The 22,821-nt window shown below is 37.6% G+C and overlaps 2 protein-coding genes across 2 annotated transcripts; one reads left to right on the forward strand and one right to left on the reverse strand.

The window, feature by feature from the left end:
* Positions 1-396: 396 nt before the first annotated feature.
* Positions 397-14,483, reverse strand: BORA (BORA aurora kinase A activator; the record flags this gene model as incomplete). Its single annotated transcript, XM_084226709.1, has 11 exons — positions 397-624; positions 2,071-2,202; positions 2,594-3,201; positions 4,272-4,425; positions 5,737-5,954; positions 7,494-7,550; positions 8,304-8,369; positions 9,469-9,550; positions 10,955-11,000; positions 12,524-12,630; positions 14,328-14,483. The coding sequence occupies 11 exons, from the start codon at positions 14,481-14,483 to the stop codon at positions 439-441; spliced, it is 1,812 nt and encodes a 603-aa protein (XP_084082835.1). The 3' UTR covers positions 397-438.
* Positions 14,484-15,428: 945 nt separating this feature from the next.
* Positions 15,429-19,527, forward strand: MZT1 (mitotic spindle organizing protein 1). Its single transcript, XM_084224719.1, has 3 exons — positions 15,429-15,538; positions 17,450-17,595; positions 18,980-19,527. The coding sequence occupies exons 1-3, from the start codon at positions 15,490-15,492 to the stop codon at positions 19,001-19,003; spliced, it is 219 nt and encodes a 72-aa protein (XP_084080845.1). The 5' UTR covers positions 15,429-15,489; the 3' UTR covers positions 19,004-19,527.
* Positions 19,528-22,821: the final 3,294 nt, after the last annotated feature.

A 22,821-nucleotide genomic window follows, 5' to 3' on the forward strand; every position in this document is an offset into this window, starting at 1 on the left:
AAATCACCATAAGTTACACCAATAGAATTATGTTGATTTGTTGTGACCAATAGTTCAGGTAGAAGAAGCATAAACAACTGGAAAGTGTATAAAAGATCAGCCATGTTCAAAAATAAAGAGTTGCCAACTGAGACTGCTTGTGGTCTCTACTTTGTGTCGTGACTGCCTTGACAGCGACACAATTCTGAAAATAAACCTGTTGTTTCTCTGTACCAAATCTAGACACTTTAATTTTCAAAAAGGATCACTTAATGACACTAATAAATTTCTTAATAAGACCTGAAAAATCCCACATTATTTAAAAACTCCCTTAAATATATATCAAACAGTTTATTACATTTGCATTAGAAAAGCAAAATAGTATATATAATCCAGGTAATTGAGGTCATACGTATAAAAATTTATTAGACACCACAGATTAAGTTCTCTATCAGAAAACTACATACCACTTTTGTGAAATCCCCGAACTTGATTTTCATTTTTATGTTTCCAAGCATGAATGTTGCAAGTCGCATTTTGACTAAATACTGTGCTATGTGTTTTGGCTTTTTGAAAACAGGATTGCTTTTCTGGAGAGTTTGTTCTCAGCAATTGATGGTCCTTATGGTTTAAAACAGAACAGTCCTAGGTGAATAAGAAAAAATTAGTTTAAAAACAATTTTAACAGAAATGCTCCAAAAGAAACAAGATCCAAGATTACTACCTAAAAACTTCAAGTATAGTAAATACTTAAGTACCAACTCTACCCTTCTGAAATGAGAAAAAAATGAAGTAACACATTTTCTCTACATAGGTATTTAAAACATGCTGTCTGCAAGAACTACCTCATTTCAAGGGCTCACATGAATGTCTGAATGAGCCCGACTTGAATCTTTCAGCCAGCAATGTCTGGGCTTTTTTCTTTTCATTCCCTGGGGTTCTCAGCTGTAAGATCTGAATGAAGCACTTAATGCCTTCACACTTTACTCCTAATCTAAAGAGCCAAATTTGGCTTAGTCAGGATCCAGAAGTTCAAGGACTAACAGTGGGAAAAGGCAGCTGTGTGGCATTGGCAAGTCCCTCTAGGTGGGTTGATACCAGACAAGTGATTCTGGCAGGTACATGCACACATAAAATCCTTGTCCAACAGAGTGACAAGGGCAGGAAATTAGATGAGTATTTTTAGAAGTTAATGACAAAATATCTATTGTTCTTGTAAGGGCAGTTTAAAATTTGATATCAGTGGTCTGTAAGACACCAACAGTCAGCACTTCCTCTTGGCAGAGAAGTGGCTTTTAGCATGTCACATTCAGAAGTGAAGTCAGGGCTGAATGGGTTTACTTGAGGTTTTTTTATAATCTGGTACTAATGGTCAGTACTGTCTCCCCCTGAAGGACTTTCAAGACATAGCAGACCATAGACTACTAAGTTTGTAGCATCATGTGACCATAATTACTGAGAGGAGATGATCTTTGCTCTCTTCTCCAAAGAAACTAGCCTTGCTTCCAAGTCTCTGGAAGAAGTAGAACTCTTTCCCATCAGTCACAAGATTAAGGGGTTGAGAGCTTTGCTAGATATGTATTATCATTTGTAATGTGTGCTTCAGATAGGTCCTCAAAGGGCTTGTAAAAAGACTGTACCCATGCAGAAAGTTCCCCACCAAGTCAGCATGCCAGGTATGCTCTAGGACGCAACACTAAGTTTATAAAAATTAGCAGCAGTTAGTTTTTCTCCAGAAACATCCTTCTCCACAGGCACATGTTTAAAACTTAGCAATAAATGAAGCAACAAGAACAAAAGAAACAAAAATTATAGACTACAATAGTCATGAACAGCCTCACTACTACTATTCATGCATGTATACCTCAGTTTCCTCCAAAACAGCCTTTGCTTTTATCATAAAACATTAATTTTTTTTTCCAGTTTAAGATATTTGTCCTGCAGTTATTCAATATAGTCTCTGAACCGACACTACATTACCATCTTTATTATCATCTGACAGTCTCTCCTCTCAGGCTCCCTGAAACCAAATACAATAGGGAATGGATGCTTTAGATGGGAAGCCTATCACATTTTAACCACAACTCCTACCTTTGCTCTAAGCAGCTGAGATTTATTCTGAAACACAACAGTGTTCACATCATTTTCTCTGCAACTGTTTTCAGCCCCTGCAGTATCCATAATGCTGTTTCCACAAGTCTGTGTATTGTAACCACTGTCCACCTGAAACCAAAAAGCAGGGCTTGAAAAGTGTACTGTCATTTAACACAAATAAATCCCTCAGATACCTGGTATGATTTGCATTTGATTAACAGAACTTAATCCAACAAACCAACTACGACTAGTTAATAACAAAAGCAAATTGTGAACATGTCTGTTAGCATTAGTTTGGATCAAGTTAAATATACTAATGTACATAGCAACATAAATATAATTGCTATGCTAACTCCACCAAAAAAGGGGACGAAGGGAAGGGAAAAAAGTCATGATACCGCCTGGATGCCATATCCAATAAGAGAAAATAACAATTTCTTCCAGATTAGTGTACGTATTCCAAGTTATGTTGAGCTCAGTTTTACAGAGAAACCAGAGAAACCAAAAAACGTATTTTTACCTGAATACCACTGTTGTCACAAGGAATTGCACTGCTTTCTGCAAGAGGTGACATGCACATGCGAGAGCTTTCAATACTGAAAGTAATGCCTGTCATAAAGCTGGTCATTGGTGTATTGCTGCTGCCAATTGCTTCTTTCATCCAAGTGTTTTCCTCTGACTCTTCAGTTGCATCAGCCATGTCTACAGTATTATTTTCCTTTAAGCCTTCTATATCCTGAAATGATGACAACCTTTCATGACAACCTTCTGAGTGATCTGGTGCAACAGACACAGTTGCCACCACGAGATGTGTACCCTGTGCAAAAGTATCACTGTCTTCCTGATGTACCTTTATTCCATTATCCATTTCTGGGAACCGAGCTTCTGCTGCTTCTGCTGGAGAAGTGTTTTCCTTGTCTTCCTCATCCTCATGATTCTCAACTGCAATTGGTATTGTAATGACAGAAGTCTGATACTGGGCAGTTCCTCTACAGGCTCCAAGTCTCATAGGAGAGCAATTTTTAATTGGAGAACAACCATCTATGTCAGGATTTCTTGTACTTGGGGGTGTCATTCTATTTGAGGAAGAAGGAATATCTGGAGAACGAAATGTAAATTTTCTTTGGCCTGAAAAAAAATGAACAAAGTTTAACTTCACCTGACATCTGATAGAAAAACTCATAATTCTCAAGGCCCTGCAGTCCACTGAATAATTTATAGCTAACTACAGAGAATTTCACTACAGAATATTTCACTGACTGTTGCCTCCCAACCCAACCAAACAAGCAAACCCAAAAACCAAACCCATCACCCATGGTACATTTTACCATGGTACATGGTAAAGTCAAGTTTTTATCCCATCAAATCTCTTTTCTATGACATGACTTGCTGTATTGGAGACCTTGTATTTTTAAATGTCATTACGATACAGTATTCAAAGGGAAATGGATGAAGGCTGGCTTAGTGTAGTCCATTAGTGCCTCATTAGTTTTTTCCTAAACGAATGTCAATACACAATCTATAGCATTTAAATTTTTTGGCAGTAATGAAGTTTAGGATCAAACAAGTGAGAAAACACCTGTGCAACCTCCATATATAATGGTGTAAAATACTATTAATCAAAACATGTGTATAAATGTGTATAATCATACCAAACCTGTATAATCATGTATAAATAAGGCATTAAGCCTTACCAGGTATGGACACAGCATGAAAAAGTGACATTTTCTAGAGCAATGAAGACATAAAATGTTTGTGATTTCTTCATTAGTCATTTGATTTCAAATAATCTTCATGATGGCATGATTTGAAAGCTCAAGCTAAACATTCTTTGCCCATTGACATTAAAATGCTTCAGGCTGGCCAAATCAGAATTGTAACCTGACTAAATTCAGGCATGTGGCTTTAAAACCCTCCCAACACTAGATTAAATTAACTCTTTTAACTTTTCTTCATCCTTATTGGGTCTCAGTGCCTTCTGAAATATTTTCCCTAGCTGATCAGTTGCAAGCATATACATTTCATTGTTTCACATATTTCACTGCTGAACAGTAGATGTGTTATACAGGAGACTGCTGGTCTGCCAAGCACAGAAACTCATTTCCAAACAGAAAAGCATTCCAGTAAGAATTTAGGAGTTTTTATAATAAAAAATATATTACTCAAGATAGAGTAATACATATACAATTAAACCATACCTGAGAGTGGTGTTTTTCTTATGTGAAAAGCAATCGGTGAAAAAGCCGGAGAACTATTAGGTGCAGGAGAGCCCTCTGTAAATGGGGGACTGGTTATACTTCCTAGACTATAAGCTCTTGCTCCTCCCTGAATAGGACTTGATGAAAACTGACCCTTCAGAAAAAAGAAGGGGAAAAAAAATTTTAAAAAAATCATCAAACCCAGAGAGCATTGTTTTCATAATGTTAACTGTGGCTAACATGCATATATAAAATTGTTCTAACTCAAATGCTTAATATGGCAGCACTGGGAAGGACTAATCCTTTACAATGACAAGCTCTAGTTTAGCTTAACTATTCCAATTGCAGCTCTTCACCTGGACCTTTTGCCTCCACATAGGGAAAAAAGCAATGGACACAAACTGTCACTTAGTACCAGCTAGGACTATTTTATCCACTACACTTAAGAACTATGAGAAATGTAAATAGGGAATTAATGCTATGTATCTAGTCAAGTGTTTAATCTACATTTCTTACTCATATCACTGCAGATAAAAGTCAGCCACTATTTATATTTTAATATAATCCAATCTACTTAATTCAGCAGTAGATACAAAAGTGTTTCTTTTTAAGAAAAGAGAATGACCTTGCTTAAGATTATCATGCAAATAAAAAAAAACCAAAAAAACCCCCAAACAACAACAACAACAAACCTCCAAAAAACCAACAACAAAACAACAACAATAAAAAACAAACCCAAACCAAAACCCACCCCCTCACCCACACATCAATTCTGGCCCTATAATTATATTGTAGGAATTCTTTACTAGGTTACCTTTTTTTTTAAGCTACACTATCCTAGTGTAGGTAGGTTTTTTCCATGCACTTCAAACCACCACACAGATGAAAATACATCACCTAAACCACTTTAGCTATGTCCACACGCGGATAAGGTTCATCTTGTTTAATTTAAAAAATGGACATTTTGTTCTGTGGTCTAATAAATGTCTATTCATCTGAAAACTCTGGCCAATGGGAAAGAAAAAGGCATATTTAGCACTGCACTTCAAAGACCCACAAGACATTTCTTTCACTATAAACGAGCTTATGAGATTTAAAGGAAATATAATTATATCACATGTTCATATCAATTGTTATTATAGGCAACAATTCATGGATTTAAACAAGACTTTTTCGTAGACACATTTTATGGGGAAAAAAAGGTTTTAACATGCTTTCAGCAAGTCTTTTGTATATTTTAATTCCTACTCCCTTTTCATAACAAAATTAAAACATAATTCCCAATACAAAAGAAGACCAGCATAACAAAATAATTTGAAATAACAAAAAGTCAGTAACATATTCATTCAGGACTTTTGTTCACATATTTTTTTCAGAATTTGAAGAAAAAAGGCCCCAAGTTTTAGTCTAACTCCTACTAGCCCATAAAGTACATCCTACTCAGCCTACAAAACAGTCTACTTACTGAACTAGATGTGTCCAGGGGGCTTCTGCACCGGACTGGAGATAATTCGATAGAACAAAGCACTCCAAGTGGCTGACTACCACATGGACTATGCAAAGAAGGGGACAAACATGCAGATACATTCCCATTCTCTTCTAAAAACAGCTTTCTTCTGAGTGATGAAGAACTCAGATTTTCCTGAGACTGATCTGCGAATTCATCAGTTCTAATATATTCACCTAGAAATGTGGGGGAAAAATTGTTTCCAATATGAATGCAGAAAAAAAAAATTCCATTACAGAGACATATATAAATAAATTAAAACATTTAATCTAATTTACCAACTAATTAATCTGTTTAGGCACCTATCCCAAAGAATTGCTTGTCATCCCGACAAAACGTCACCTCTGTCTACTATGGGTCATTCCACTTCTGCCTATCATCCCTTAATACTAAAGTCTGAATTAAAAAAAAAAAAATATTGGCTCCTATATACTTATTGATCTTTCTCCAGAACTGTATTATTCCTCACATCTGAGATGTCAAACAGGGATTATTTTACTACCCAAGCAAACCTAGACTCTTTCTCACATCTCCCATATGCTTTGATGGTCTTCATGATACATCCGGAGACAAGCCAGATTAGACTTGAAGAAAATACAAGTAGTTAGCTGTTTACAGTAGGAAAGTATAAACTAAAACCCATTAAAATATGCTCAGGTTTACCAGATCATTTTAGATTTTCTTCTCTTGTTCTATTCTAGTTGGATATTCCCTGTAGGAGAAATTTTTCATCAACTCCCAAACTATGTATTGATGGAAGCATTTGTTAAGATACAAAACAAAGGCAAAAAATATGTTTTGCTGGCCCACAGTCATGGTTCTGAATTTCAGCACTGGGATGGGAGCATGCAGCCAAAATGCTCTGAGCTGGCTGTACCCACTGTTCCCACCTATGAGCTGTAAGATCAGGCCCTTCCAGCCCCCTTGCCTGAGAAGGCAGCAGCAATTGCTTGATGCAGCACTTATAATCAGACAGATAATTTGGACTCCTGCCTCCTCACTCTGCAGTCATGGCTTTTCTGCCACCACACAACTTCTAGCACCCACTATGGTTTCAGATACAGTAAAGCCAGTTACAGCTCAGCTTTACTCAAGGCAAGGTTGGGCTTTGAGACTCCTGACTGGCATCTGTACAAACAGCTCTGGTAAGACAAATTACTGCTCTGTTTGTGTGTTTGGGAGAGGCACAGGCTATCTAGAATCATAGAGCAATAGAGCATCCTGAGCTGGAAAGGACACACAGGGATCATTTAAGTCCAACTCCTGGCCCTGCACAGGACCTCCCAAGAGTCACACCATGTCCCTCAGAGCAATGGCCAAATGCTTCTTTAACTCTGTCAGGCTGGTGCGGTGACCACTTCCCGGGGGAGCCTCTTCCAGTGCCCAACCACCCTCTGATTTACAACCTAAACCTCCCCTGATACAACTTCAGGCCATTCCCTCAGGTCCTATCAGTGGTCACCAGAGAAAAAGAGACCACTGCCTGCCCCTTCTCTTCCCCTCTTGAGGAAATTGTAGAAGGCAATGAGGTCTTCACTCAACCATCTGAAGGCAGAACAATTTCCAGTCATGCAGTAATTGTCTATTTAGAATACATAAAACCTTCATCCATACATTTACTTTTTAGTATTTCACAAGACAAACCCAGGCAACAATACAAAACCAAGTTTTCTATTTAGACATTCATAATTTAATTTAGATATTACATGACATACCAAGTATTTTCTCTAAATTAAAATCCACTGGCAAGGACAGCACTGTCTGGCAGGCAGCTGCAACGAATAAAACCAACAAAATTAGCTTACAGTGACCTTTTGCTAAAGCTGTAGAAACAAAAATCACTTTCAAATTGCACTGCAATTGAGGTATTTACATTACAGTTGCAATAAGGAAAAGTATTAATTAAAGTACGATTCTGATTTGACAACACTGCATGCAGCACACTAGGCATAGAGATAAAAACCCAAGAGTTTTAAGAATGCCTCTAAGAGGCTGTTACGTTAACTGAGAAGAGAGGTCTCTGAAGAAAGGAAGTATTCAAAATGAAGTGGCAAAACAATCAAAATACCTTGGGGAAAAACAGTACCTATTTATCTAAAAATATAGAGTTTAAAAGATGTATTAAGATTTCTGATATTTATTTGGCATAGAAAATAATCATGAGTCTCTAACCCAAAACAATTCAGCATATTAAAGGTTTTTCAAAAATGTAATTTACTTGTAAATCTGAAGCTCACATTCACTTTTAAATCCAGAAAAAGTGCAGACACTGCGTTGGAAAAAATGCACTCCACAGTCTACAGGGGACTTATTTTTTTACTTGAAAAAATACAACAGAGTATAATAGAATTAAATTCCTATGAGAAATGGATATTAAAATTAACAGTACCGTACAGTTCAAGAAAAACTACTTCTACAGTAACAGTAACAAACAAATAATTTTCTTTTGAAATTAAATATCCATTAAAAATGGATTATTTTTGTTCAGAGAAAGCCCGTAATTTTAGTCATTGCCTTTTACTCACCATTGTTTTTCCCAGGCTGCAAGCTCAGCTGTCTTCCAATGGGGGAAATGTTATTTACATCTATGGCTGGAAAACATAAAACTTAAATTTAAACATGCACTGCACATAGTTTTGAAATGTAGCAACATTAGGTTAGAATACTTAGTAGCATCAACGTTGCCTAAAACGTTGTCTCTACATGACAGCAATTTAAAACAAACTAGTTCATGCTTAGGTAAACAGGCTGTGTTCAAGTAAAACAGAAATGGAATGATTTCCAGAAAATCATTCTGTCTGGACTGGAAAAACGTGACGATACACTTCAATTTTTTTTTAATGCAGCTGAAGAACACATTAGACTATTTTCTTTCTCCATTCACTTTACCAGATTTCAGATTATGCCTTATGTCCCCTACCCTTAAAGTGACCATATTACAGTGGACAATTATTTAAAAAAACCTATTCCCAAGCTGGACCTCCTTGATAAAAAATTTAACAGCTTAGCCTTTTCCAAATCTTCCCAAAAATCTCCACTTATTTAAGACTTTGATACCAAACAACAGGGCATGCAAACAGTACTTTATAGCTCACATTTTCCATCTTGTAATCAATTTGTTCTGTATTCTGCTGGTTATATATAAAATTCAATAAGACCATTAAGAACAAAATCTAACAGTGGCATAAATTAAGCAAATTTAGAAAACCCACCAGTAGTGGCACTGAGCTAGCAGGATGACAATAGGAATTTATACTACTAGTAAAAGAATACAGAATTTTATTTCCAGTATACTATATTGTGAGGAAAGCATTGGAATAAGAAGAGGTGCAAATATCTGAAGAAAAAAGGGAAGTAGAAGACTTGGCTATTACTGGTATCAACACAGTTGACAGTTACAGATACAAAGTTTTGTGTGCAAATTAAAATGCTTGCAGACAGACTATTAACTGAAAAAAAATTAAGAACAAAGACCAAGAATAACAAAAAGGAAAATTATACAAGACTTTTAATTAATAAATAATTTTTAAACAAAAAAAAGCACTTGACAACAACCGCTGAAAAATCAATCAGTTGTGCCATATTTTATCCCTGGTTCTTAAAATTTAAATTGAGGTTAAAAAAAAAATTATGCTTGATAAATTCTCCAAAAGCTATACTATTTTGGGTGGACACACAAAAGCAACTTACATTTAGTTGAATTAAAATGAGAAACTTGCTTGCCTTCGTTTTCAATCCAAGGAGAAGGAACTATGAGTTTTTTTGTGAAAAACTGGAGTAGAACAGAAACAAACCATCTCAGCACTTTTAAAAACTTTCAACTTAAATTTAGACTACTACCCTGAACAAGAAAAAAAAACAGAACATTGCATTATTTTAGGCCCAAAGAGGTTAAGGAAAAAACAATTTGATTTGAAGACCCCTATGTTCATTAAGACCCATTGTACCTCAGATCCTTCAAGTCTGCAGAGTGAAAAGGACACACAAGTTTCATTTAATAGTAATTACTCATTTAAAAAATTTAATTGTCACTACCATGCTTCTTGCATAGTAGTTTAAAAATAATTAGTTTTAATTTTTCAGTTTGTTAAGCTTTATTTTGACAATTGAGCATTTCACAGAAGTGACAGACACTGCAGTAACAGTAAAAGAGATAAACCAAGGCTTTTTGGCAACATTATTAGTGTCAGTGTATTTGGCTAAACTAGTTAGTGGCAAAACACTTGAGTACTGGCAGTTCAGTCCTTTTTTGTGAATGAGAAACTGTCTACCATCACAGCTGCACTGAGAAACACCCTGATGCTGAGGAGACAAACACTATTACAAAGCTTCAAGAAACACATGGCAAATCCTGTTCTCAAATAAAGGCAAGACTCAAAGCAAATGAAAAAAACTTACCTTGAAACATGCAGCTATGAAAGGTGTAACTTTTATCTGAGACAGGGTTTCAAGCTGTTCAGCTGCATAATCCATTAGGTTTCCTCACAAAGAGGAAATACCCCTTTTAATGCAAATTGTTCAAGTATCTTAGCTGCAGGTCAACTACACAGTTCCTTTACGGAATCATAAAGCATTTTTTGTTTGTAGAGACAGAAAGTGATAGACCTGCCTACCAGAGACTTATTTATTTTTTAATTAAAAATAACATTGAAGATTTCTGTAGTGAATATTTTAAATCCTTCACTTTTCCTTCTTTGTTAGCCAAATGAATAGTGAAAAACAAAATGAAAAATGGATGGGAAAATACAAGCTACCAGAATAAAGTCTTCCATCCAACAAAACAAGCTTTGGAAGAATTAAAAAAAAAAAAAAACCCACACAAATTCACCAATATTTCAAAAAATGCAGTATTGCTCCAAGTGTTACTGTAAACTCTCAAATTCTCAATCATTGTTTCTAACTGGAAGTTAGTAAGAGCTGTATCATAGCCACATTACCACATTATAGCCACTAGCCAAGAAAAACAAAAGAAAAAATCTCTTGTTTTGACCTACATGTGTCTGAAAGAAGAGGGGAAGAAAAGGAGCGTGTGGATTCCAACTACAACTGCAAGGGATGAGGGTGCAAAATTACTTTCTTACTGAAATATAATAGGCTTCTGGGTTTGGAAATCCTGTAAAAGATGTGGATCTTTTCTGTAGACAAATCAATATTTGATAGCATGAAGTTTTATTACCTCATCAATAGCCTTCTGCCTTCGGTCTTCTGTGTCCTTATCAATTCTAAGTAACAAATGAAAAACAACTCAATTATCAAAACCATCACATAAGTAGGAACAGATGTAAAGTCCATATAATGATTTATAGCTGCTCAAGAGGAGCTTTATAAATTAAATTGCACTAAACTGTAAATCTTAAGATGTTTTTACTCTTACATGCAATGATCTCATACATAAATTTAGAAATATAAATGCACTTCTCAATTCAGTTCATTTGAAAAATATTTGTACCATTTAAAAGTAAATAACAGCAAATATTCTGTTTACTCAGCATGTCTGGACAAAAACTCAATCATAACTGATCTTCCAAAATAATTTCATATGAATGTATTTTACTATTAAAATTCACATGAGATTAGACTTGCACTATAAAACCAAGCAGACTAAAAAACTGAGGTGTAAGGAATTAAAGGGCAACTGAAAACACTCCTGGAATTTGCTCTCAAATTCCTGACAAAGCCCACTTTCCCAGCACAGAGTTCTCTGTAGTCCAATACCCAGTACACCACAGCTTTTTCAGTTTCTATCATTTTTCAGTTTCTAACAATGACTATATTTTCTTAGGCAGCTTGTTTTTAAAAAAATATTGTAGTTACTTCATGATGTGTGAGGTTCTATATTTATATTTCCTCTAACGGTCACCTTCAAGCCTGACTTTCACCTTACTACAGTGTAATTTACTGTAAAATTTTTTGAAGCTTATAAATGTTCATCATTTTCTTAGCTGAACCACCTAATACTTTCATTCACAGTTCATATACATGAATTACCCTTGAATAATTTTAGATATCAGTCAGATAACAAGATATTATTAGATACACAAGCACACACAGATGTGACAAATACATAAACTCCCCCAGCTCTCTCTTTTATGCCTCTCAAACTTCAAATATATCAGTGTTTGGACATGCCACCTTCAGTAACATCTAGATGATGCCAAAGTGACAGATCTATGGAGGCTCTTGCAGAGTTACAGTACCAAAAAACAAGCATACAATCACTGTGGATTCACGGATGTGTATGCACTGAAACACGCTAGCATGGACACAGCAAGTCTGTACGTAGTCAAACTAGCCTCTTTCTAGTCACAGCAGATGATTTATTAAAAAAATGAACCACAGTGATTATGAAACATTGGGACAGACTGAAAGGACTCACTGAGACAATGCATGTTTATATCTATATGCCATGTGACACCTCATCGCTGGAATTGTCACCCAAGTCATCTCCATTAAAGTTAGCTTGTCTGAGTAAGGTTCTAGAAACAATGTAATTAACTCCCTAAAAACATTAGGCTTTAAAAGGTATAAAAAAGCAGGAAAGGACAGGAAATATTAAGACCTGGTGAGTCAGATACAGCTGGAGACAGTAATAGTCCTACAGCTTTTATTATTCAAAAAGAGAGATGTAGGTTCAGTCAGACACTAAAAACAGTAAGTTTTTATGACGAGGGTGTTGAAACACAAACAGGTTGCCTGTTTTAGTGTTAAAGCTAAGTTAGCTGCATAAAAACAGATTGTAAGTTACCTGGCACGGCTCAAATACATCGCTTGGCGTCGAATGTCTTCAGAATCTATTTCCACAGGATTTATCAGGGCAAGCTGATCAATAGACCATCTGAATTTTCCAGGTGTCTAAAGAAAGAAACAGGCATCTTAATGCTTGCTGTTCTAAAGAGATAAAAATAAAACCATAGGACAAATCTCAATGGAACAATACAATCGAGCTTCCATATAGTTTCTGTCAGAAACAATCAAAAGTGCTTCTATTTAAATTACTTACTCTAAAAAAAAAGTAAGTCAGTCAGGCTTCTTATCCTGCTGGTAGTAATATTGCAATGATTAATAACATAACATTAAGGGTAATGTTACAGCTGGTATTCACAGAGGTGTCAGTTTCTTCTCAATTTCTACACACAGGTCTACTAAAGATACATAACTTGAGATGAACTTAAATTGCTTCTTCAATCCAAACTGTAGTTCCACAGAAACTCAGTATCCTAACCCAAGTTATCCAAATAATAGAGAAGTCTTCCTTTCAGTTACTCTTTCAAAGAAGACCAGAGCTGCAATGCCCGTACATCCTGCAATGCCTCCCTCATAAATGCCATACACAGGGCACAACAAAATCCAATTCAGAAATAAGAAGCGTCACCCCTTTATTTAACAAAGCACTGTTCAAATGTATTTGGAAAATTATCCACCAGGTGAGTCTTTTTAGATTCATTAGCAGATTCACCTTTACTGCTTATCAGAAAATAATTTCAACTGCAAATCAGTACGTAATTTGCAATGAAAAAAAACCAGTTATAGATGCAAAAAATCATTCACTAGAATACACAAATAACTCACAACATAAGTGCAATTAAGTTTTATTTTCAACCAGCCTACTCAGCATCTAAGTAGAAACTGGTTTTCTGCACTGTAAGTAGGACCACAGTACTACATCCAACAACTAGTCTTTATTTACTTTTAGATAGGTTTTAGCGCTCAATGGCTAATATCTAAAGACAAAATAAATTTAGGCAGGGAGGAAGACTTAAGTGGCAATATTAGGATTTAAAAGCAGCATAGCTCTGTAACGAGAAGAAACTCCAAATGTCACCAAAGTTCTTTAGCTTGGTACATGTCTGGGCCGGCTGTTGTCTGTCTCTGCCCAGACACGGGTGAGATGGGTTCGCTCCTATCGGGCTCCAAAGGACGAGGCTGGACTCTCAGGTTCGGTCTTCAAGGTTGTTTATTATTTCTTATCTACAAAGTTTTCTTTCTGCCCAGCCAGGGTCTGGCCAGGAAGGCAGCCAAAGGCACTCTGACTGCCCACACGGCGGTCGCATCTTTTTATAACAAAAACTACGTAAATCTTATTTACCTTTTGTCTCTAATACTTATCATTTTTATTACCAAGTGTACTTTCACCAAGAACTTATCAAAAAATATCCGCGTCACACAGAAAATGGAAGACATGAGGAAGGAAGGCTCAATTTCCTTCATCTTGTCTCCATAACTCTCTTGTACCAAAATCTTAAAATCTGTGTTTTCCTCTGTAATTATACTATTTCTATACCTTTTAAACCTCAGTGATTCTCATACCCCCATATACAGGTGGTACATCTCTCGAAGGGTCAAAATCAAGCCACCAGGTACTTTTGGCAACATTCTAAGGCTCCCGGGCCCCACAAGGGCTCTCTCAGTAGCTCTGGACACCAGGAGCAATGTGCTGAGTTCCCACAGGTACATATGTTGAAGTACACTAAATAAAATACCCCTTTTAATGCATTTGAAAATATTAGCAGTGCATCTGTACAGTTACACAACTAACGACTAGAACTTACAGAGGAGGATTTCGTTGACTTAAAGATCGAAGGACTGGAAACAATCTGCTCCTGAAGGGTGTAATAATCACTGGGACTTTCAAAAGGATTCAGGATTGGGCCTCGTCCTGGAGTTTCTGGTGTTACCTGCATTTTAGCTTCCTCTGTATCACCCATAACACTAAGCTATACCTGAAAAACAGGGAGAGCAAAATTAAGGAAAACAACGAAATCACACTTTTGACATTTTAGGGCCACCCTGAAGGCTTTAGGCAGAGAGAATTAATAATTTTAAGGAACCAGTAACATTTCAAAAACGAAGTTAGCTATGGGTTGGACCTAACGACATAAAGTTGTTAAATAAGGCTGGTATGAACAACTGCAAACAAAGAGAAACTACGAAAACGAGTTAAGAAAGAACATGAAAAGAGGGATTAAGAAAAGCCGAGCGAACAGCCAAACAAGGGCAAAGCAACAAGCAAAGAGAAAAATCCAAAAACAAACAAAAAACCCCCAACTAAGCACCCGAAGTGACCAAACAGCACCAGCGGCCGGAGCAGCAATAACGCCCCGGGCGGGTTCCGCTCCGCCCGGGCTCTAAAACCGCCCGCCCTCCGCCTCAACGGGCCGGGGGCCGCCCCGGCCCTCGCGGGGCTCGGGCAGGAGGCACCTCCGGGCCCCGGCCGCTCCCGCGCCTCCGGCCGCGAAGGGAACGGGAACCCCGGGGGAAGCGGACCCGCTGAGCCCCTCCTCACACTTCTCCCCGGGACGGTGCCACCGCGCCGAGCCGCTCGCCGCTCTCCTAAGCGCCGCTGCCGAGGAGGCGATGCCGGGAGTGCCGGGTGAGCCGGGAATGGGGAATGCCGAGGATGCGGGCACAGCCACCTGCCGCCGTTACCCAGCCGCCGCCAACCCCGCGCCGCTCCCGCTCCGCCGCGCCGGGCGGCCCTTTAACCAGCCCCGCCTCCTCTGCGGGATCTGACCAATCACGGAGCGCGGTGTGCGCCGTCGGGCCAATGGCAGAGCTGCCCCCCTCTCGAACGGGCCAATCGCCAGCGCCGCCGCCGCACGAATTCAAAGAAAGCCCGCCCCCGCCGCGCTCGCGCTGCGCCGGGCCGTCACGTGGGGCTGGCGGGCCCGGGAGAGCGCGCGGCGTTCCGGTTCCGGGCGCGGCGGGGTCGCCATGGCGAGCAACGCCGCCAGCCTGAACGCCGTGAGGGAGACCATGGACGGTGCGTGACAGCCCCGGGACAGCCACGCGCGGGAGGAGAGGGAGAGGGAACGCCTGGCCCCTCCGTGTGCCGCGCGCACGGAGCCTCTCTTGGGAAGAGGGGCGCGGGTTGCGGCTGCCGAAAGATGCAGCGTGTGGCAGCTTTTGTTTTACTTACTGAAACAGCTCAACCCCCGCCGAGCGAGTGTCTTTGGACCTGACGTGGCTTTTCCTTTTTATGGTTTTGTTTCTTTTTTAAATTTAGCTAGGTACTTAACATAGAATACTAGGTTTTTAAAGTCTCTGTATATATTTATATATGCGTGTGTATACACAAGTATATATTTTCTCTTGTTTCTCGCTGTGTGTAACGGTTGATGTAAATGACGTGACCTGGCTCGGTGCGTCTTGGATTTAAGCCAGGAGTGCTCGGGAGAGGGAGAGGGAGAAGGGGGCGGCCCTGGGCCGGTGTCGGCGGCAGCGCTTGAACTGACCTGAACCCCCCGCTTTGGTTCTTGTTCGCGGCTCGTGTCAGAAAACCAAAGTACACTGCAAAAAAAAAAAAAAAAAAAAAACGCAAACTACAATATAGTGTGAAAGCTTTGAGGGCAGTAGTCAGTGGTGCAGGACTAAAATAGATTCTGATATGGAAAAAAAAAAATAAACCCCCAACTCAGGTACTGTTGTGGGATGGGGAATGTGAGGGAAGGGGGACTGGGAAATACTTTGGAGATTGATTGATAAGCCGTGAGAAATGCGAGCAGATGAGTGAAGTTGGGGTGCTCACTTTCAGCCTGACTGTGAGGACTCAAAGCTGGCACGTTTTGGAGTTGTTTCTCAGTGTAGTGTGAAACTCTGGAATTCCACAAAATGCCTATACCAAAAGCTTAAGTGCAGGGTGAAAAGCAGCCAGGCAGTATGTTGAGGGTTGTTAAACGTGGAGCCTTTCTCTGAAAATGCCCTAATGAGGGAGGGAGTAGAGGCTACGGAGAATGTTCAAGGGATAGTGCTATGTGCTATGAATTTGTTATTTTCTCAGCATTTTCCCTTCTTTCGAAGGTTCAGCTGCTGTTACAAAAGGGTTTTTTAGTACGGACCTTTATGAGTTGAGCTGGTGTAAAAATTAGCATTTCAGCCACTGATCTTCATGCTCTGATCTGCTGCAGGAGTCAAGGCAGGACAGTGGGATCACTATGGCACCTCTGTGGCTGCCAGGGGGTAAAACCAATTTGTGCAGATAGAGAGTGACTTCTTTGGGAAGGACAAAGAATCTCAGTTCTGGTAACTGTACTTGACTGTACTTCCTCTTTCCACTTCTGCAGGAATAGTTTAGACAGGAGGGACAACAGGCAGCTTTAAAGACAAAGTAAGGCTTTTGAGAGCAGATAAGGGAAGTGCACTAATCTTCAGATTTATGAGCCCAGGCTTCCTGTATAACTATGTATATATTTTATTTAAGATAGACACAGACATTTAGCAGTTGTTGTCTACAAAGTTGTTAAGAGCTCACAATTGTTGTGGAGAAACTCCTACATCTCTCTGCCAAGGATACTGCGTCAACACCTAAAGATTAGAAAGGACTTCATCAGTGTCTGGAGTCCAAAAGCACAGAGTGTTCTTATAGCCTACCTTTTACCTAACTGGCAGGCATGTTAATTGTTGAATTTTTTCAGTTATTTTTTTTACTTTTTCAAAACCTATTATCCAATATTAAATTTCCTGAACTAGGGAAGCATGGTGTTTATGTTAGAAGCTGTAGCTTTTTGCTTATGCTGGAAGGTTAAGCATGAATATTGTTGCAAACAGCAATGGACATCTGCTATGTTCACACTGTAGAAGTGCTGTAGAATCTAAGTGTTGATGAAGAACAATCTTGATCATTGAAATTTCATAGTCTATAGAAACTGAAGTGCTTTCATTTTTTCTATTGCAGTTCTGTTTGAGATTTCAAGAATATTAAACACTGGCTTGGATATGGAGACATTGTCTATTTGTGTGCGGCTTTGTGAACAAGGGATAAATCCAGAAGCCCTGTCTTCTGTTATTAAAGAGCTGCGCAAGGCTACAGAAGCTCTAAAGGTAATGCTCTAGTTTAAAAAGCTTATAAATTTGTTTTTAAGAGTCAGATGCACATGCAACTTTCTATACTTCAGTTTGGAGATTATACTTTGATATGACTAATTTTTAAATTGAGGAAATTAGCTGTTCAATAGAGGAGGCAATGAATCCAACTGTACATGAAACAGGAAATGTTACAAATAACATGATTCGTAGAAATAAAATAGACTAACTCTTCTGAAGAAAAAGGCCACAACCAAAACTCACAAATTTTAATTATAGTCACCATTTGTCCCCTTACCTGCATAATATCACAAATAGATTTATCCTTTAATGAGTATCACCTCATTTCTACAACCTCAGATCCAAGAGTATGAAGCAGTACTTGTAAACAGGTACATGCAGCTTGTTAACATCATCTTAACATATTGCTTTTATCCCCTTGTTGCTTTGAACCTTTCCAAAGACCAGAAAGGGGGGATTTTGTGATGTGTATATATAGGGCTTTTCATAAATGTGTATTTACCTGTTTAACTAGTAGATGGTTAAAGAAAAAAAATCTCACTTGCATTTTAAAAGATTTTCATTCATTACTGTCTACCTAAACATCACAGACAGGATTTTTTACTACTGCATTTTATATTTGGCTATTTTTGACAGGTGAAAGGGGAAAGCTGTATCTTGCGTCTATGCTGGAAGACTGCAGACTTTATTTTTAACTTAACATTTTTCTATGCTCATGCATATTTTGTATTTGTGTCTATGCTTAAATGTGTGCTTACATATGCATTTAACTGTGTATATAAATAATTGAGGGCTGTTTTACTTCTTCCATTGCTTTTATTGGTTTCCCATTCCTGTTGCTCTCCTTTGCCTGTTTGTCCCATAACTGGTATAAAATCTACCACTGTCATTCTTCAACAACTGTGCTTTGTTGACTGTAGTTATTCAGTGATAAAAATGCTAATATTATTAATCAAATAATTGGTAGTGTGATTTATGCAGTAATGATTAGAGTCGTTCTTCTGAGTTTTGTGTCAATAACTAATCTATATGGATGAGATAATAATTACCATAAATTATATGATGTAAACTCCAAAGGTGACTATATTTATGTATTTGAGCCTTTCTTGAAAGTATTAGGGTAAAATGTACAAGATGAAAGCTGCTCAGATACAGGATGTAAGACAAGCGAATAGCAGTGGCTCTTTTAGTAAAGGGTGATGGCAGCTGACAGCATTATTTTTTAGAAAAAAGTAGTGTTCATTAGAAAAAAATTTCCTAAGTGGCTTTTTTTTAGACCCTTAAGTTCTCTAGGTAATTTTAAAAAGTCACAAGAAAAGATTAAATTTAATCTACATGATGTCTCTTTTAATGTCTGAGATAATTTTTTTTCTGTTTCTAGGCTGCTGAAAATATGACAGGCTGACATGGGAGAAGATCTCTGCATGAGAAGAATGCCAAGTTAAACTTACCAGGATCTCTGAAGATTGGCACTATTAAGAAAAAAAATGAAATAAGTTCATGTGAAGGTTTCAGAGTACTTCTGTAACACTTTTCAAAAGAATGGTGTATATAATAGCTTTGAAAAGTTTTTTAAAAGTTCACCAGTAATATTATTGGTATTTTGTGAACTGTTTGTGAACAAAAGTGCAATTGTTTTTCTTTGACATCCTTGTACATTTCAAATCATGCCAGATATTGTACATTTGTTGAATTTATTAGTGTGTACCAACAAGCCTTGTTAGAATGAGTGTAGTTTTGTTAATGCATATTTTAGAAGTGGTATCATATCATGGGTTTTATCTTTTGCTTTGGTGAAAAGCTACATGTGCAATTCTAGTCTTGCTTTATGGTCCAGATAGGAATGAAGCCCATAGTGACTTTGTTTTAGAGCAAGGGCAGTAATTTAAGTCTCAAGCTGAAAGTAATAAATAAAGCATTTTTTTAATAATGTAAGTCATGAATTGTGCTTTTGATTTCAATTCAAATTGCTGGGAAAGTGTTTAACTTAGATAACAAAAGTTCTTCAGCTATCCATGTAGATAAGTATGTAAATTTAAATTCTAGATGACATGGAATGTTTTACAGAGGGCAGATGCTACATTTGTTACACCTGTTCTGACTGCAGGATCTAAAAATATTAAGGCTGTGTTGTTACTGCAATACAATGGTCAGTGCATATATGAGAAGCATCTGATTTGGTTGATGAGTATCAGTAAGTCTTAAACAGCTGCTTGGTACAGGAATGTATACTCATTTAGCACTGGAAACCTTCACTGATGCCAAAACAAGTATTAATGTCCAGTAAGTATCTCTGCACCCAGGAATTCTTATTTTGTTAAGAAGATGGTTTCTTGTATGTTCTTCATCTGGTGCTGTGTAAGTTTTTGGAGGTTTATTAAAGGCTTTTTTTTTTTTTTTTTATGCTGTTTTCAAAGTATAGTGCTAATGGGACCTAAAGCAACCTGCAGGGTTAACAGGGCAAAGCACATTTGGAAATGAACCTGGAATCTCAGTTGAGCCAAAACTTATATTTGTGCAGAGATAAAAAGTTCTTTTTACTTGAAGAGTTTCCAGCATTCACACTCTGGGTCATAGTACTACAAAAAACAATAAAGGAAGCAAAATACTTCATATTGCTGACAAAGAGAATAGAAAAGTATTTATATTGCCTTTATTTCCAGTTAGGCTGGCCAAAATATCATTCCAGCAAGACACTGTAAATAACTAAACTGGGGAATTTTTAAATGCTCTCATTTTGCACACTCATAGCAGCAATTTACAAAGGACTTTAAATGTTCATGACCTGAATATTGACTGTATGGAAAGATATCAACAATTAAATTTATCTTTGGAAACCTGAAAATTCAGTAAAATATCCTGAAAAGTCCAGGTCAGATCAGCACAAATGAGCAATTAGCTCTCTTACTTAATTTTCTCTAGACTCTGTACTACATGTCAAAAATGAGAAAAGACTTGGGGAGCATTCTCGCTGGTCTCAGGAGTCACATCTCAGTCTATGAGATTTCCCTTGTGTAATTTAAACTCTGAAAATTTTCTGTAAACTATAGCAAACGGACCCAAAATAATAATGAAACTCAATTCGAATATGTTTCTGCTGCTGCATTTCCTTTTCCTCTACAGCCGAATCTTTGGGTAATACAGGAAGTCTGATGACTTCCCTTGAATGTCACTCTATTGATTAGTTTTATGTATTTCCAGGTTTTTTCCTAACTTGGTAGCTTGATTTTGGTTTGGGTTCAATGTCCTTGAAATCCTTAAAACCAGCTTGCAACTGCAATGACAATTTATACATAATTTATAAAATTACATATAATTCTTGAACTGTCCAGTAAATTGCATCTACCATTTTACCATTGGTAAGCTTACGGCTTTTATGCACTTAGACATTTTCTGGTAGACCATTTGTCCTGCAGAATTACAGAAGGGCATGTCTTTGACATTCAAAACCCCATTTTGATATCTATAAAACTAAAAGTGCATTATTTTCATTATTATGTGGAACTAAATGGTAACATTGGTTACTTAATGTACTAAAGGGTGCTAATTTAGTACTTTAAGTACTTAATGTACTTAAAGTACTACTAAACGTGTTGTTTCTTAAGGCGGTGTAAGAGAACTCCTGACTGCTTTTGGTTTGGGGTACCATCCATAACAAATACGAAAAGTTTTTTTTTTCTTCTTCCCTGTGAGAAATAAAAAAGAAAATCTCTCCAGTAGGAAACTTCGTACTGGAAATATTGGGACTGCAAGGTAAGTCTATCACTTTAATAGCATCCCCACTATGTGAACATAAGTGCTGAGGCTTGGCAGTGATGGCTGAGAAGTCTTGGCTGCATTTGTAACACACATCACCTTCCACTACATTTAACCAAGAAGCTGAGCAAACAGCATGTGCTTTTCCTCTGTGCTCCTTATTTACGTGCTCTTGGAACTCTGAAGAAGATAAACATAGGAATATCTATACAGGTCCCAACAAAAGCTGTTTTTTCTAACACAATAGCTTCTTTTGTAGTCAAAGGCAGCTGCCTCAGGAAGGATAAGAACAATGCAAGCATGTTTGGTTGCTTTTCTTCTGTGTTCTGGCTTCTAAATGTCTTCTATTCCAGGCTTTCCTGAACATCATATGGTTTGTCTATTTAGTAATTTTCAATGCTATTTTTTCCAGTAGTTGTCTAGTTTCCTTTGGACTATATATGCTTCCTGAATAACAGCAGGCTTTATCAATTCATGTCTGTTGCAGAAAGAATTGCCTCTTTTTGTTCATTTTGAGCCTGATTTTCACTAGTTTCATGTCCCTTGTACTGTAAACTTTTATCTACCATGCCATGTTTCTGCAGATATGTAAGACGCCTTTAAATTTTGTCTTCCAAACTGGAATTCTTTAGCATTTGAGTGACCAAAAGCGTGGAATAGCTTCTGTATTTACTGTCCGTTGTAACTTTTCTGGGTGTCATGTATTATTTTCTGAAAAGGGAACCAAAACTGCACTCAACTTTAGCCATGCAGCTAAGTACTGGCCTGCTCGATGACTTTCTATTCTTTATTCCTTTTCTAGTACTTCCTAATATTTGACTTGCTTTTTTAATTTGATCTGAATGTTGAGCTGTTTTCATGGCATCATCTGTGGTAACTGCAGGATCTCACTCTTTAGTAGACTGATAAGCTCAGAGGTTATTTTTCATATGTGGAAACTATGATTATTTATATCCATGTGTATAATTTATTTGTTTGTGCTGAATTGCATCTGCCACTTTTTCCTAATCAATCTTCTATGTGTTTCTCTAGTTCATCACAGTTTGCTAGTAGTCTTGCTACCATTACTAATTTTATCATTGGGAAATTTTGTTGCTTTATTCCTTTTTTGAGATTAATTATAGGCAAGTCATGCAGCACACAATGTATCAAAGACTTCAAAGGACAACTGGTGACCTGGGGCAGGAGCTGACCATTTATTTTCATTCCTTTTCAGTGATTGTGAATAGAATGCATCATTCTTACACCACATCTTCAGTGTCACATGCAGCGACTCTCCCTGTGAGAGTTTAAGCACAGTTGTGAATCTAGCCCTGCAGAGAGCATAGCATGCTTGATAACTATCAGGATCCCCAGTGTTCTTTCCCACCTGCTGCTCTCTAGGTGAGCAAATAACTGTTTTAATCCTAGATTTGCTTTTTGATTCAATCAACTAGTTCCTTCTGAGTTTAACTTATGCACTGTTGC

Source organism: Fringilla coelebs (genome assembly GCF_963513975.1).
Source record: "Fringilla coelebs genome assembly, chromosome: 2".
NCBI lineage: Eukaryota > Metazoa > Chordata > Aves > Passeriformes > Fringillidae > Fringilla > Fringilla coelebs.